The sequence below is a fragment of the Trichechus manatus genome, unplaced genomic scaffold, assembly GCF_000243295.1.
Source record: "Trichechus manatus latirostris isolate Lorelei unplaced genomic scaffold, TriManLat1.0 scaffold00144, whole genome shotgun sequence".
Lineage (NCBI taxonomy): Eukaryota > Metazoa > Chordata > Mammalia > Sirenia > Trichechidae > Trichechus > Trichechus manatus.
Genome location: NW_004444080.1, coordinates 804,024 through 818,353, shown reverse-complemented (window position 1 = coordinate 818,353; position 14,330 = coordinate 804,024). Strand labels below are relative to the sequence as shown.

Below are 14,330 nucleotides of genomic sequence, written 5' to 3'. Positions count from 1 at the left end.
GTGTCTAACGGTTAGCGCAGTGCAGGGAATACAGCAGATGCTCAATAAATGTTTATTGAATTAGATGAAATTGAATTTATCAAACAGCTTCTTAGAGTTCTTGCAAGAGAGTGTTAAAATTATGCTATTTATTACACTGGCACATAGGAATAATAACTTAGGATTGATATACTGTAGACATTAGTTTTAATATTAGGATGGCTATTCTAACTTGTTCACACGAATTGGTCAAACATTAGATAAACAGGTTTGTGCTCTTTGAGAATATGGGAAGTTGACATAAGGTCTTTAGGTTATTATCAGTCATTGCACCGTAGGGATCACAGTGAAGTCAGTGATAAAAAGGATGATAATTCAAGAAGAATGAATATGTCAGTTATCATCTGTAAAGTCACTATCAAGATAATCCAAATCCAGTCCCAAAATATGAAGATAACTACTGCATACACATTTGGGATGTATGCAGAGGTTTGTAGTTTCTACCAAGCCAATTAAATTGGTCCTCAGCAAGAGAATGTAATTGTTTTATTGATTTGTGATGACATTCTTACTTGTTGAAGATGAATTTTTCTGCGAAGAGGTGTAATGGCTTCTTCTGATCTTTCAACATTTGTATTAGCAAAGTTACAATGCCAGTTAATACAATATACTTAGGCTATTTTAAATAACTTTATTCTTAATTTTAACAAGCTCTTATTAGAAATGCTTTGGTATCAATACAATAAAAATATGCTGGTTTCTCCCCCACCCCCCCACCCCCCCACTGAATCTTGTCAAGTAACTGGAAAAGTCAAGCATTTGTTATTCCCAGCTTTTCAGAAATTTTCACAAATAATAACTACTGCTTATTCACATGACTTAATATGGGTATATACCATAAGTTTTTGGATTTCAAGAAAAAGAAACAAAAATATCTAGGAGAGAAATTTGCAAACTTCTCTTAATTTCTTCTCCAAACGATGTTCTCAGATCACTTTTTTCCCCAGCTTTGCCATTCTCATCCTTAAAGCTGCAAATTAAAAAAAAAAAAAAAAAAAAGAGTTATTAAAACAGCCTTAATTGTCACTCTAAATGACCATTTCATAGAATGCAGGAAATTTTAGAACCTACCTCAGATGATGTTAATCCAACAATGGGAGCATTGTTTTAGTAGCACAAAGAGATAGTAGAAACAATAAGCTATGGTTAACTTAGGGTACGGCAGGTGCAAAACTAGAAGGAACCTATTTCTATAAAGATTAGAAAAATTAGTAGAGCAAACACAACATTAGTTGGGTAAATATAGGATTACTGCAGTATTTTTTACTATTAACCATAGATACATTCCTATAGGTTCATGACGGTGTCTTTTGCATATTTCTGAGTTATGCGTTACTTTTAGTAACTTATCAAACTGGTTATCCCAGGGGACTCCATCCTTGGGTGTAGAATGACCAAAATAAATTTCTTTATGAAAGAAACAATATGAACCAATAATTTAGAGTGGGAGTTATAAAATATCTTTGTCAAGGTATGTATAGATATGCTCTCAAATGATAATACATATCTTTTTTGACTATATGCTATTGCTAATGATATACTGGATGTAGAAAGCATTTTAAAAAATGTAGATTTCTGGTTTATAACACTTCTCTGGCGTTCTGGTATTGGCACTGATCATTACCTTCATGTGTAATATGGCCCAAGAACCATCTATTAAACTGGTTGCACAGTTTGGTTTAACGAAAAGAAAAAAAAAAGGGGGGGGGGGAGCCATGTTCTCTCATTTTTCAGCCATATATTCATTGTCTGTTAACAAAGGAAATGACCTTATCTCTAAGCTCTTTTTCACAAGAATGAGAAGGAACAGGTATCCTTATTGATTGGAATCCAAGACTGGACGAGACAATGATCATTTCTATTGTCATTCTATTTAGACAAAATATTTTCATTTAAATGAATCTAAGAAGCATTATTTCCTTTGGTTGTGTAAGAGGAATCATTATCTAATGGCAGGGCCAAGAATATTCCCTCGAATTTAGGGCTGACTGGAAGAATTTTCTTTGCTCTCTAGGAGAAAATCTCTATTCCTGGGAGATGGTGGATGGGAAACCCAAGGAGAGGGCTCTAGTTCCATAGCAGGGGGCGAGCTGAGGGTAGATGGTCAGGCTTTATAAAGTTTCTACTCCTGGATTTCAGGGACCTCTACCTTGCCTATACCAGAAAAGAGAGGAGGGGAAAAGTCGATTTTAAGGAACTTTTTAAATTTCTTTTTTAAGGAAAGGGTGAAGTCCTCTTTCCTGTAATTACTCCTCACCTTGGGATTCAGTAAATTAGGCACATCTCGGGTGCTGTGGGTGCAATGAAGTTTGTGAAGGCATCATTCTGTATCTGAGCATCCTTAGGACTGCGTAATCTAGTAAATCACTGTTCCATTTCTTAAGGGAAAAAAAGAGTTCTGGATTGTTAGAGTCTATTATTCCTTTCTTCAGGCCTACTGCATGCAGGTAGTTGGTATGGGTTCTGGGTAGATATGTGGGGCCTGAGAATGTTGGCAATGGGAAGATCTCTAGATTTGTCAGCTAAAAAACTAGGGTCATTCAGGTCTCCTCTTTATTTCTCCTTTCTGCTCCTCTGTGCGCTCTGCCTCCTCTTCCCATAACAACCCAGACACATAGTTTTGGCTGGTTCAGCTTGGTGAAAGAGAGTTTTCCTCCTTAGTATCCCTCAGCTCCTAATGGCTGCCACCGGTTGGCATTTTGGCACCAATAGCATATAAATCCCCCAGGGATGAGGTTCTCCACCTCTTCATCCTGAAATGCCACTGACATCTCTAAGTGGGGAGAATAGAACTGAAAGAAGGTACCCAAGAATAGTTTGATGAGGACTGCCAAACAAAGCCAGCTGTGTAGTTGGTGGGGATAGTAGTTCACAGCAAAAAGCTGTTGGGGTCACTCAATGGTGTAAGTGTCTGGCATTGAGCTCTACCTTAGAACATGACCACATTATGTTTATATAGGCAGACGGACATAACTTTGTCTAAATTTTCCTGTTATGTGTTAACCTGTTCAAAGTTTTGACTAAAATATCTTGTCTTTAGGATCTCCAGGTTCCACCTTTTTTCCATCGTTCTTTCTCCTTCATGCTCTTTTCCAAATTAAAAATAGCTCTTAGGTAAGGCTTTGGTAACCATATCTACACTAAGGGAAAAGAGACTAATAATTCTTAACTATTATGCCTACGGTAGTATTTATATTTAATAGGGGATTTAACCCATAGACGAAAGAACTGAACTGAAATGGTAAATTTTCAAACGTCATAAGCACTTTTTTGGGGGCACGGGAAGTTCAGCCTGCTTGGTGCTTGTGAAATCAAGGTGCGTAGGTAGCTATATGGACCCTGTTGGTGTATGTCAACACGATTTTCTTATTTTTAAAATCCAGTTTTTTTTTTGTTTTTTTATCTCAGCTTTGTGCTGAATTGGGGAACAGGAATGTAAAATAATATGATGGAAGGCAAGGAATTTGGAGCATTCTGTTTGCAAGATGCTTTCATTGATAGTACAGAACTTTGTATTGTTACTTTGTCTGGATTAGGTTTTCCGGTTTCCATTATTTAGTGCAGTGGAATGATTACAGTAGTGTTGTCTGGAAACATTAGTCACTTCCTGTCTTTTTCCGCGGGTAAATGTGTTGACATGGTTAGGGGAGAAGGGATAAGGGTGTTCAGGAGGAGCTGGCTAACATCCAAATTCAAAGAAGGGAGGTTTTATAGCGGGTAATGCAACTGCTCTGTGACTGCCTAAGTCTTCTGTGTTGTTTTTAAAATGAATTTAAGATGCAAAGTTGACCAGCAAACAAAACTCCTTCTTGAAATGGAAAGGACCTTTCAGTCTTTGCAGGTTTCCATTGTGGGGACACATGACTCAACTCTGATTTAAGAAGATAATATAAATGCACACTTCCCAAGAGGCTAGATATTCTTCAAATGATTAAATTTACAATTGAATATGCCTAATTAAACTAGTTAAAAAATGTAATAGAGTTTATTTTTTTGTATTATTGGCAGCCCTACAGTGGGAACTTCCTGAATTGTGCAGGTACTATCATACTTCTATAGAATAAGCAGTTCTGTTTGCTGGATTGATTAGGATTTAATACTTACTGCTTTTTAAAGAGAATTCTTCCATTACAGACATTTAAAACTACTATGCTTTCAAACATCCAGAACATGTATGTCTGGGTAATTTGCTTTACATCTTCAGCCAAGATAAGTACAGTTATTATAATTGATTCTGTCAGGTCCTTATTTATTCTTTATAAATGATAAGTAGAATAAAATATCCAAGTGAAAACAAGGAATCTAAAATTGATGAGCTACCACTTTTGTAAAAAAAAAAAAGTTATTTTTCTTTCAGTGTTTTAGTTATAAAACTATAAAAAATGAGACTGCAAATAGAAAAAATAAATTTGCTTAACTGAGCAAGACTATGCAGAGTTAAATGTTGTAAATAATGCAGAGTAAGCTGACAGTCTATTTTAAAATGTAGAAAAATTAAAATAAATTTAATAAAACTATAAAAGTATAGAGAAACAAGGTGTAGCAAAATAGTTAAAATATCATTCAGAAAATAAAATTTGTTTCTTTTTTTTTCCTCGCAAAATTAAGGCAATTTGTTAACTTATGTAGGAAGTTTAAATCACAGCATGGCACCCACAAGTAGTGGACATTAGATTCTGGTGGGAAAAATATACTGACGATCCAATATTACTAATCCAAGCACATTCACATACAGTATACAAGACCATGACAGAAGAAGGATTTCAAGTTTCTAAGGTAAATTAATGCCATATCCAAATAAGGCAACAATTTATTTTCAATTTCTTTACTGTTTGAAGTGACAATCACTTTACTTATGGTGATAACAATTCAGATCAGCACTAAAACCAAAATCTGAGTGTGTATTAGTCAAAGAGATTGTCAGAAGACTACACAGCAGTGGCATGCCTTGTTGTTTTTATTACCTGTTAAGGATGGATCCTCAGTCCCATCTCCAGCGATCTGAACATTAAGCTGAGAATGGTGGGCAGGGCTGCCTAAGCTTTCTTCTTGCTCCTTCAGGGATATGGAATTTTTGTGGGGAGATTTATGGTTTGTGTTTTCATGGGAACTAACTTCTGCTCTCTTTCTAGGAAGTGGTGTTGGTTTGGCAGGCTGGTAAACCTGACTGCAGGGACCTATGGGATGGTAGGATGGTTTCTCAGCTTCTCCTTCACCCTCTTCCTCCTCCTCATCAATCACAACCAGCTCAGCGTGGATGATCCCGTCATACCCCGTCTGAAGCTTGTTTTCTTCTTCATTGTCTTCTGCCTGCTGATACCCCATGAAAATCATTGTCACTGGTTCTGCATCACCCACGTCAGGAGGCAGAGAATGAACAATATTATATCTAACATCTTCCTCATCCTCCTGGCAAGTAGGTGAAGAAGGCTGGGGTACTGACTTCTCAAGTCTTGTTTCACTAGGGCTCACACTTGCCTTTGGAGAGGATGAGTATTTGTCCTGTATTACATTTGATTCTTCCCAAGGAGTCATCAGCCTCTTTTGCGGGGTGTGGGATCTCGCCCCTTCTTGTTGACTTGTTGATCGAGGATGAGGTATTGGACGAATGGGGCTGATATGATTGAAGCTGTTGTCCCTTTCCTCTGAAAGTCCATTGTCCATATTGTGTATGGATTCATCTACATTATTGCCCAGTCCATTAGCTTTAATTTTTATCCTTTCTTGAAAGCTTGGTCCAGGGGTTACCTTTTCTCTCTGTGGAGTTGTAGGCCTGCAAAACGGGTTAGCATATACAGGCTCATGATACTCTGTTGGGGATTTAGAATTTCTCTCTGAGGCTTGTCTTAAGAGTTCCTCTACCTCAACTGGTGCTAGGTCATCAGTGCCGTTGTATGCTGTGCTGTGGTTAGAGCTTACTGCATGTACTGACTTCTGCCCATCGTCATAAACTTTTATTCCTATACCTTTAAAGTCATCTGATGGGAGAGGTATTGAAGACAGGACTGTACTTTCTCCAGTCTTCAAGTCTTTTTCAACTTTAATTTCCATGGCATACAAAGCTGTTGAGAGACAAATTTGATCTTTGATTTAACTTTTACTCTTATAAATCAGCCTGCTATCATGGTGTTTATGTTTATATTAAGTATACTGTTTGATGTTCTTTTATGTGAGACATTGTCTTTTTAAAAAAATGTCTGAATTTATTCATTAATTATATAGTGACCAGCATTATATTGACATGGGCTTTTATGTAAGGATGTAGGAAATTAATAAAAAACGGAAACGATTGGAGAAGAGAAGCTAATGGTTCCAAAGAGTAAGGATTATCATTAGGGGAACTAAAAGATATCCTCTTTCCAAATAATAAACGCAGCAAGACAGGTTTACACTCCTTCGTATTACTCAATAGGACGAGTCAGATCTCTTTTTCAGTTAGGAAGAATATGCCACACTACGCATTACAGTAGGTAAAATGCCCAGCAAACTCTATTTTGTTGAGCTACATCCTGTTTCACAGACCAGTAGCCTGTTCAAATTATACAGGAGTATTCTAAAGTTTTCACAACAGGGAGGTAGTTTAAAGGTAGATTGGTATTGAAGAGGGAGGGAGAAGGCTAGAATCACTTGCTCCTCCTTTTTGCCTTTTGTTTCACTCCCATCTTCAAGTAGAGGAAGGGCTAAAATTACAGTGTTATCAGCTGTGCTGATATGTACTGAATATTGTAGTGGAGAGAACTAGTTGATTTGGGGGAAGCTGAGACTGCTTCATGATCCATGCATTATCTCTATGGCTGGAATTTTAACTGGCATAGTAAACTTCTAGGATTCTGGTGAAAGTTACACTGTGGACAATGATCCTTTTTGTTGTGTCCTCCCACCTCCCTTTTTGAACCCACATTGCAAGTCATACCTCTTCTGTAGCCCAAAGGATAAGTGTTAACTTCCTCATCTTGGGGTGATTGATGGTTCTTGGCCTTCCCTGGCCACTCAACTAAAATTGCAACACCTCTCATCCACACTCTCCTTATATCTCTTGTGAGGTGTGGAATCATGCTGCAGAAAGCCCCTTGGCCTTTGGTCTTGGTTCCTGAGAGCCAGATCAATACCTGAGGCTAATGAGTGGGGAGCTGACCATCGAAAAAGGGATCACCTGGGGCCCAATGCTGCCTAAGCCTCATGAGGCATGATGTAATCTATCATGGCCATGTGGTGGGGCTGATAAGACCCTGAGCCCTAGGGCTCAGGTGGGAGCTTCTTGGTTGGTGATCATGCACAGGACAGGGTACTGTATCTCCTTGGGATATGGAAACTTCATGCTGTGACCCCTCTCAGACATCACCCTATGTGTCTCATTGTATTGTTTTTGGTTGTAATAAAGTTCTAGTAAGTATGGTATACTCTCTGGAATTCTGTGAGTCATTCCAGTGAATTATTAGACCCAAAGGAGCAGCGGCAGCGGGCTGGTCTGAAGTGGAGGGAGTCACGTGGACTCATGAGCTTGAGGCTGGTATTCATTTGACCTAGACCTGAGTAACTGGGGATGAGAGAGGGAAGAGCTGCGTGGGTAGCTGGGATTTGAACTGTACAGGAAAGAGAAACTGAGATTTCCACAGGATGCAGGTTGAGTGTGGAATGGGATTTGTAATCCACCACACAATTTGGTGATAAAAGTGGGTGATCTTAGTCTCCCTGGACTGGTTTGTACAGCCCTTCTCTGCTTTATTCTTTTTAACACTTTCATTCTCTAACATTATATATTTTGTTTATTTGTTTAATTTTTGTTTATTACCTAGACTGTCAGTTCCATGAGGGCAGGGATTTTTGCTGTTTTATTCACTATTGTATTCTTAGTTCTAGACTGTGCTTGGCACATGGTAGGTGCTCATGAAGTATTTTTTGAAAGAACAAATGACTTACCTCCGGGGAGGGAGTGACTTCTCCTACCACTCTAAATTCAGAGATCCCTTCTCTGGTCCAATACAAACCTTTGTTTTTCCAGAGGCATTGAAGTATTAGTTTAATGAAAATCATCCCCACTTGGTGGGGGTGGGGGAAGTGGGGGGTGGTGGTGGAATAATGCCTAACCTTCCCAAGGCGGATAGTTTCATTTTCAAAAAGGATCTTAGTAACCCAAAAGATTGTCTACTAGATAGAATGTGTTGAGAGAAATATTTTTGAGCAGAGGACCTTTTAAGAGCTCCATCTCTCCTTCAGGCCCTTATCTCCTTCTTCCTACCTAGTTTGCTGGGAAATAAAATGCAAGGAATAAATACCATAACCATATTCTCCCTACCCATACAAATGATTCACATACCTCACAGAACTTTGTAAAGTGGGATCATTGCTTAAGCTGAAAGCATAGAATATCACAGCAAATTGTAAAATTTGAAATTGAGAACCTGCCAATGAACACAAATGTCTCATACCTTTTCTGTTTTGTTCATCATCTTCTATTCTTTCATTTCTTTCGTTCCTTAACCTGGAAGGTATGTAGGATTTTGGAAGGTCGGGGATATTGGCATAGATGTCTTCAATTGACTCTGTAAAATTAACGTTAGTTCAAAATACATTTAGAATATATTTATAATAGTGGGAAATATTTCAGTGGGTTTATCAAAAATATGTTGACTAGATATAAAATAGGCTGTATAAAAACATACCTCCTGATGTTTCTTCTTTTTCCATCTTCACAGACTATAAGAAAAAAGATTTCTCTCTGATTAATACATTTAAAAGATAAATTATAAATGTAGATATACTTTATAGGATTATATACAATTTGTGGACTCATTTTGGGAGGGAATCATAGTTTTCATATTAGTCAGTGCTTACCCTTATTATGTCTTCTGTTGTCCTCTCAATTGATCTTAATTTCTTTAAAATTGCCTCCTCATTGGTTGAGATTTGCAGTTCAGCCTTTTCAAGACCTTGGATCTCTTTCTCAAGCCTGACAACAAAAATATACACTTTTTGTTGCTTAAGACAGTAGAAATTCAGGGTTCTCGAATATATGTTCCCCATCTATAAACTTTCCTTGGAATATTGCACGTAAGTAGCCAGAAAACTTCTGAGAACATGTAATACAGCACCAATCATCCACTTAGTACATAGAAGGTGGCTTAAGCATGACTTTGATTTAACATTTTCAAGTTTTTAAATTTTTTTTTTTATGACAAGGAGAATTTTTAGGTAAAGTATTTGACCCTTGCTCCATTTTCTTCATTACAATTACTAACGTTACTTCCAAAGGAATTAGAGCAATTTCTTTTACATAGAGACTTAAGTTTAAAGCTGAACCAGAAAGAACGGTATGTTTGTAGTTTTTATGTAGTTTACCCAATTTTTTTTTTTTTACCCAAGTCTCCATACAAATTATGTGGAGAAAACATTATTAAACTGGATTTAACAATTGTAGCTATTTAGCACCTAAAAACCCTGTATATCCTAACAAGAAAATGAGACTTGATTTGTTTTAATTTCACAGTTTCTTAGCATTCGTGCCATATTATCTTGAGTAGGGTGTAAAGATGGCGAAATGGACAAAATCTAGTACAGTGGCTCCAACTGCTGCTGTTTATAGAGAAGACATTTTCTGGCAAAAGAATTGGCACGCATGGCCTGACAAAGTGCCAGGGAACTTACAGGGACAAAGAGACAGACATTTCGAATTGGACTGTTATAAACATTCTGAGCTGGTATCTTTACCAGTGTACAGCTGCAGGCCAGATTTCAGTTAACTCCAGGGGGTAGCATCATGACCTTCACTCTGTATAAAGAGCCACTGGCGTTCACACAGTTTGTAAAGCCGACCCTTGGCAGCCATGAAACACATGTAGTTTCTCAGTCAGTACGCTAAGCTCTAAAATCAGCTGCCTCGGAGGATGGCTGATTAGCTACAGCAGCTGGTCCAGGAGACAACAGCTGTGGCTGTTAGTGTCAGGCTAAGATAATTGTCGGTTTCCTTGGCTTCCTTCTTAAAGATGGTCATAGGCCTGGTACTCAAGAATTCTGTGGTATTGTTACAGTTTGCACCAATAAAACCCTAAATGGTGGTATCCTTGACTATGTTTGTATTCACTGCTTCAGTTTCAGATTACTGACTTTGCTGCTGCCTCTGCTATTGGTAGGTGGTCGCTTTAGCTGAGGAGGTTCTCTTGCATGCCATGAAACTCCAAGTAAAATGTAGTATCCCTGGTTTCTTAGAAGTTACTGGGCTGTGACTGCTGTTCTATTAAAATTCTTCCATGGCTGTGATAACACATTTTTCCATCAGCAGGGTTGTGGGGATATATGTTCATTCAGTTTGGTAGGGTGGAAAGTTCTGGACTAAAAGTAATACATATGGATTCTATTCTGTTTCTGCTACTCACAACTTGTGAGGACCAATTCCCTTAACCTCTTTGAAACTGAGTTTTATTACATGTACAATGAAAATAATAGTACCTGCCTTATCTACTCATACATAAATTTGGTGAAGCTAAGAAGAGATGATTTATATGAAAGCATGCTGAATATAACTGATATCAGATGTAAAATGCTACGGTGATATAATGTGGATTCTTTCTGCTTTCCTCTCCTGTCCCACATGGTCCTTAACCTGATATGTATGTTAGAGACAGTCTACAACAGGGGCTCTTTGGTAGAAAACAAGGAAGTTCAAATCATTGCTGCAAGGAACTCCTGGACCTCAGGATCCAGCTGTGGAATCAAGTGGACTTGGGTTTGAATCCTGGTTCATCTGTGACTTTCCTATGTGACCTTGGACAAGATAGCAGATCTTGCTAAGAATCCTAGTCTTCATTTATTCATTCACTTAAAAATATTTATTTAGCATTTACTTTGTAGCAGGCACTATTCTATGTGCTGTGAGGATATGACAGTGAACAAAATAAGGTTCCTGTCCTCAGGGAATTTCCATTATAGTGGGAGAACGCAGACAATATACTAATACAGGGATTGACAAACTTGTTCTGTAAAGGGCCAGATAGTAAATATTTATTTGTGGTTTTGTGGGTCACATACAGTCTCTGTCATGTATTCATCTTTTTTATTTTTTTATTTTTTAGTTTGTTTTTACAATTCCTTAAAAACATAAAAACCATTCAAGACCGGAAACATGATTTGGTCCACGGCCCGTACTTTGTCAAGCCCCGCATTGATATACAAATATATATCCGTATATATTCTATTCAAATACCTGTATAGCTATATGTATATATCCATGCACATTAATATTTACTTACGAAGAAAAAAATTTTTTATGAAAAAAAAGCAAGATAAGGAGTATGAATAGCAGGAGAAGGGGGACAGAGGATGCCTGGGGAAGGGGCACCATTTTACATAGTGTGGCGAGGGAAGGCCTCTCTACTTAACTGTCATTTGAAGAGAGACATGAAGGAAATGAGGGAATAACAAATGTGGGTTTTTGGCAGAGTATGTTTCAGAGAAACGGAAAAGTAACTTTAAAGCTTGAAGTAAGGGCATGTTTGAAGAAACGAAGGACACCCCTGTCACTAGCCAGAGGAAGAAAGGAGTTGAGTGTTGAGGAATGAAGTCAGAAAGGGGGCAGGCAGCCAGATCACACAGGACTTGTGCATTGAAAGGCTTTTGGGAAGTCACTGGGAGTTTTGAACAGAGGAATAATGTGCTATGACTGGAAATTTAAGTTACATTGGCTGTTATGTTGTGAATAGACTAGAGGGGGCAAACATAGAGGAAAGTTGTAATAAATTAGGTGAGAGACAAAGATGGCTTAATACTGGGTGGTTGCTAGTGGAAGGGTAAGAAGTGGCTGAGTTCTGGAAATATTTCAAAGGACGAGCTGCCAGAATTTGTTGATGTATTACATGTAGGGTGTGGGAGAAAGTGGTATTTCAAGATTCCTGTATTTGTGTCCTGGATAATTGGAAAAATAGAAGTGCAATTGGCTGAACTATTTGTCAGAACTCAGAGGGGAATTGTGGTAGCCCAGCAACATAAGGAGAGGAGCTCCGACAACCTCCACACTAGATAACGCACGAAGTTTTTGAGAACTGACTGTTCTTGATGACCAGGAAACAAAAATTGCAATTGATGGGCAGAAACTATCTGTGTATATCTAGCACAGTGGTTCTCAACTGGGGGTGATTTTGTCCTTTAGGGGACATTTGGCAGTGTCTGGAGACATTTTTGGTCGGCACAACTAGGAGGATGCCACTGGTATCTAGTGGGTAGAGGCCAGGATGCTGCTAAACATCCTACAGTGCACGGAACAACCACCCACAAAAGAATTATCTGTTCCAAAATGTCAATAGCGGTGAGGTTGAGAAACCCTGAACACCTCAAACAATGCCTGGTACAGCACTGGTGCTTGATAAACGCTTTACAGGGGATTTGTTCATATGCATCTCTCTGATATTTTTACTTTTCCCTCATTGTTTCCTACCCATCCAATCAATTTCTCTCTTCTATTTATCCATGATATAGGATCCAAGCTTATTATTTGATCATCTCTATTTAAAATCATCATTTTGTTTCACTTGCTTTCCAAGCATCTCTCTGTCTCTCTGTCTCTGTCTCTTTATGCATCTATCTATCTATATACATTTTGTTCTTGGTTCAGGAAACATTAAGAGTTAAGGAGCAATGCAATCTTGTTATAAACTCAAAAATTCAGGACTTAAATGAGGGACTCATATCCAATTCCTTTCCAAAGGCAGTAGATAAGGAGAGAAAAATTTAGCAAGTATAGTGAAGTATCATGTATGTGTTTATATATGTGTATATATAGTACCACACACGTTATGTCTATATATAAATCCATATATACATATAATACACACATATACATATATGTGTGTGTGTATATTATATATGTGTGTGTGTGTATGTATATATATACGTAATTAATTTTTTTTATACTGAAAGCTTTTGGGAGGCTGCTGGGGGAGAACTCTCTAACCTTCACCTGCTTATCTCTCAGCTGATGAGTTAGAATTTCCATAAGTGCTCCCATCCCCACGTTTAGAAGGTATTACCTTTCAGAGTGGGAATTGAGACCCTAGAAATGCTGATTCAGTTTGGCAAGAAACAGGCAGCAGAGAAATATCCTTCTGGGTGCCTCCTGGGCTGTTAGGCAGGGCCTGATGGGTGAGTTAGCACCTCTCACAATTTTTGAGAGATGGTGGGCAGGCATCATGTGCCAATTTAGATAAGCAGAGTACATGAAAAAGGATTTGTAATGCCATCCATTATTGGAATCTTTCTTCTCTTTACCTATTTGCTGGGGGAAAAGAGGGTTATCTTCAAGAGTTCCCTGGGTGAAAGTAGGTAGCTTTTGTTGCATGCACTGTTGTAGTAATAACCTCCCTTAATCATCACAAGATAATATCTCAAATCCAATTCCAACATGCGATTTTTTTTTGTCTTAGAAAAAGGACAGCACAAAATGCTGGAGGTACCAAGAAGAGGTTATTTCAGAAGGCAATTTTTCTGCCGCTAAGAGTCCACTTATCACTTTTCCATATTTGGTAGCCTTAACAAAGACTAAGAACCTGATGGAGTTTGCCACGAGCAGGCGAACCTACTGAACTCAGGGGGGAAAGAAAAAATTCTAACACTTAAACATCTTACCTTTCAGCACTTTGCTTGGTGGCAATCATAATAAAACATATAACATGTATTGAGCATCTACACTGTACCAGGCACTGCCCTAATTAGTGCTCTTAACAGCCCCCATGAGTTCTGTTCAATTTGATAGGTGAGAAAACTGGGCACCTAGAAGGACAAGTGGCTAAGAGCCTCATAAGCAGCCTGTGACAGGACAGAATTTGAAATCAGGTCTCTGTCTACAAAGCCTGAGCACGTACCTCCTTTCCCATCAGCCACTGTGGGAATAAAGCTTTTAAAAATTGATTCTTATGAACTTAGAAACAACACTTATTTTGTTCAGTATTATAAAAAGACTTCTTTCTTTTCTATGATAATAAAGACAGTGACGATTAAAATATCAGCTAGAGTCCACACATGTAAAAGTGCTGACTCATTATATATACAAGTAATATTTCTGTCCTAACCATCATTAAGGAGCCCTGATGGTGCAGTTGTTAAGAGCTACGGCTGCTAACCAAAAAGTTGGCAGTTCGAATCTACCTTGGAAACCCTACGGGGCAGTTCTACTCCGTCCTACAGGGTCAAAAACCAGTCACCATAGATTTGACTGTTACTCATGGCGACCCCATGTGTGTTAGAGTAGAACTTTGCTCCACAGGGATTTCAATGGCTGATTTTTTGGAAGGAGATCACTACAC

General features: G+C 38.2%; 1 protein-coding gene across 1 annotated transcript in view; it reads right to left on the bottom strand.

The window, feature by feature from the left end:
- Positions 1 to 656: 656 nt before the first annotated feature.
- The window catches only part of PALMD (palmdelphin), a 51,926-nt gene continuing 38,252 nt past the window's right edge, over positions 657 to 14,330 (bottom strand). Inside the window, exons 4-8 of the mRNA XM_004385712.2 lie at positions 8,875 to 8,989; positions 8,703 to 8,736; positions 8,469 to 8,582; positions 5,004 to 6,101; positions 657 to 1,009 (exon numbers count right to left, since the gene is read on the bottom strand). Of these exons, the coding sequence (XP_004385769.1) occupies positions 966 to 1,009; positions 5,004 to 6,101; positions 8,469 to 8,582; positions 8,703 to 8,736; positions 8,875 to 8,989 (1,405 nt within the window). The 3' untranslated portion in view covers positions 657 to 965. The remainder of the gene's footprint in view (positions 1,010 to 5,003; positions 6,102 to 8,468; positions 8,583 to 8,702; positions 8,737 to 8,874; positions 8,990 to 14,330) is intronic.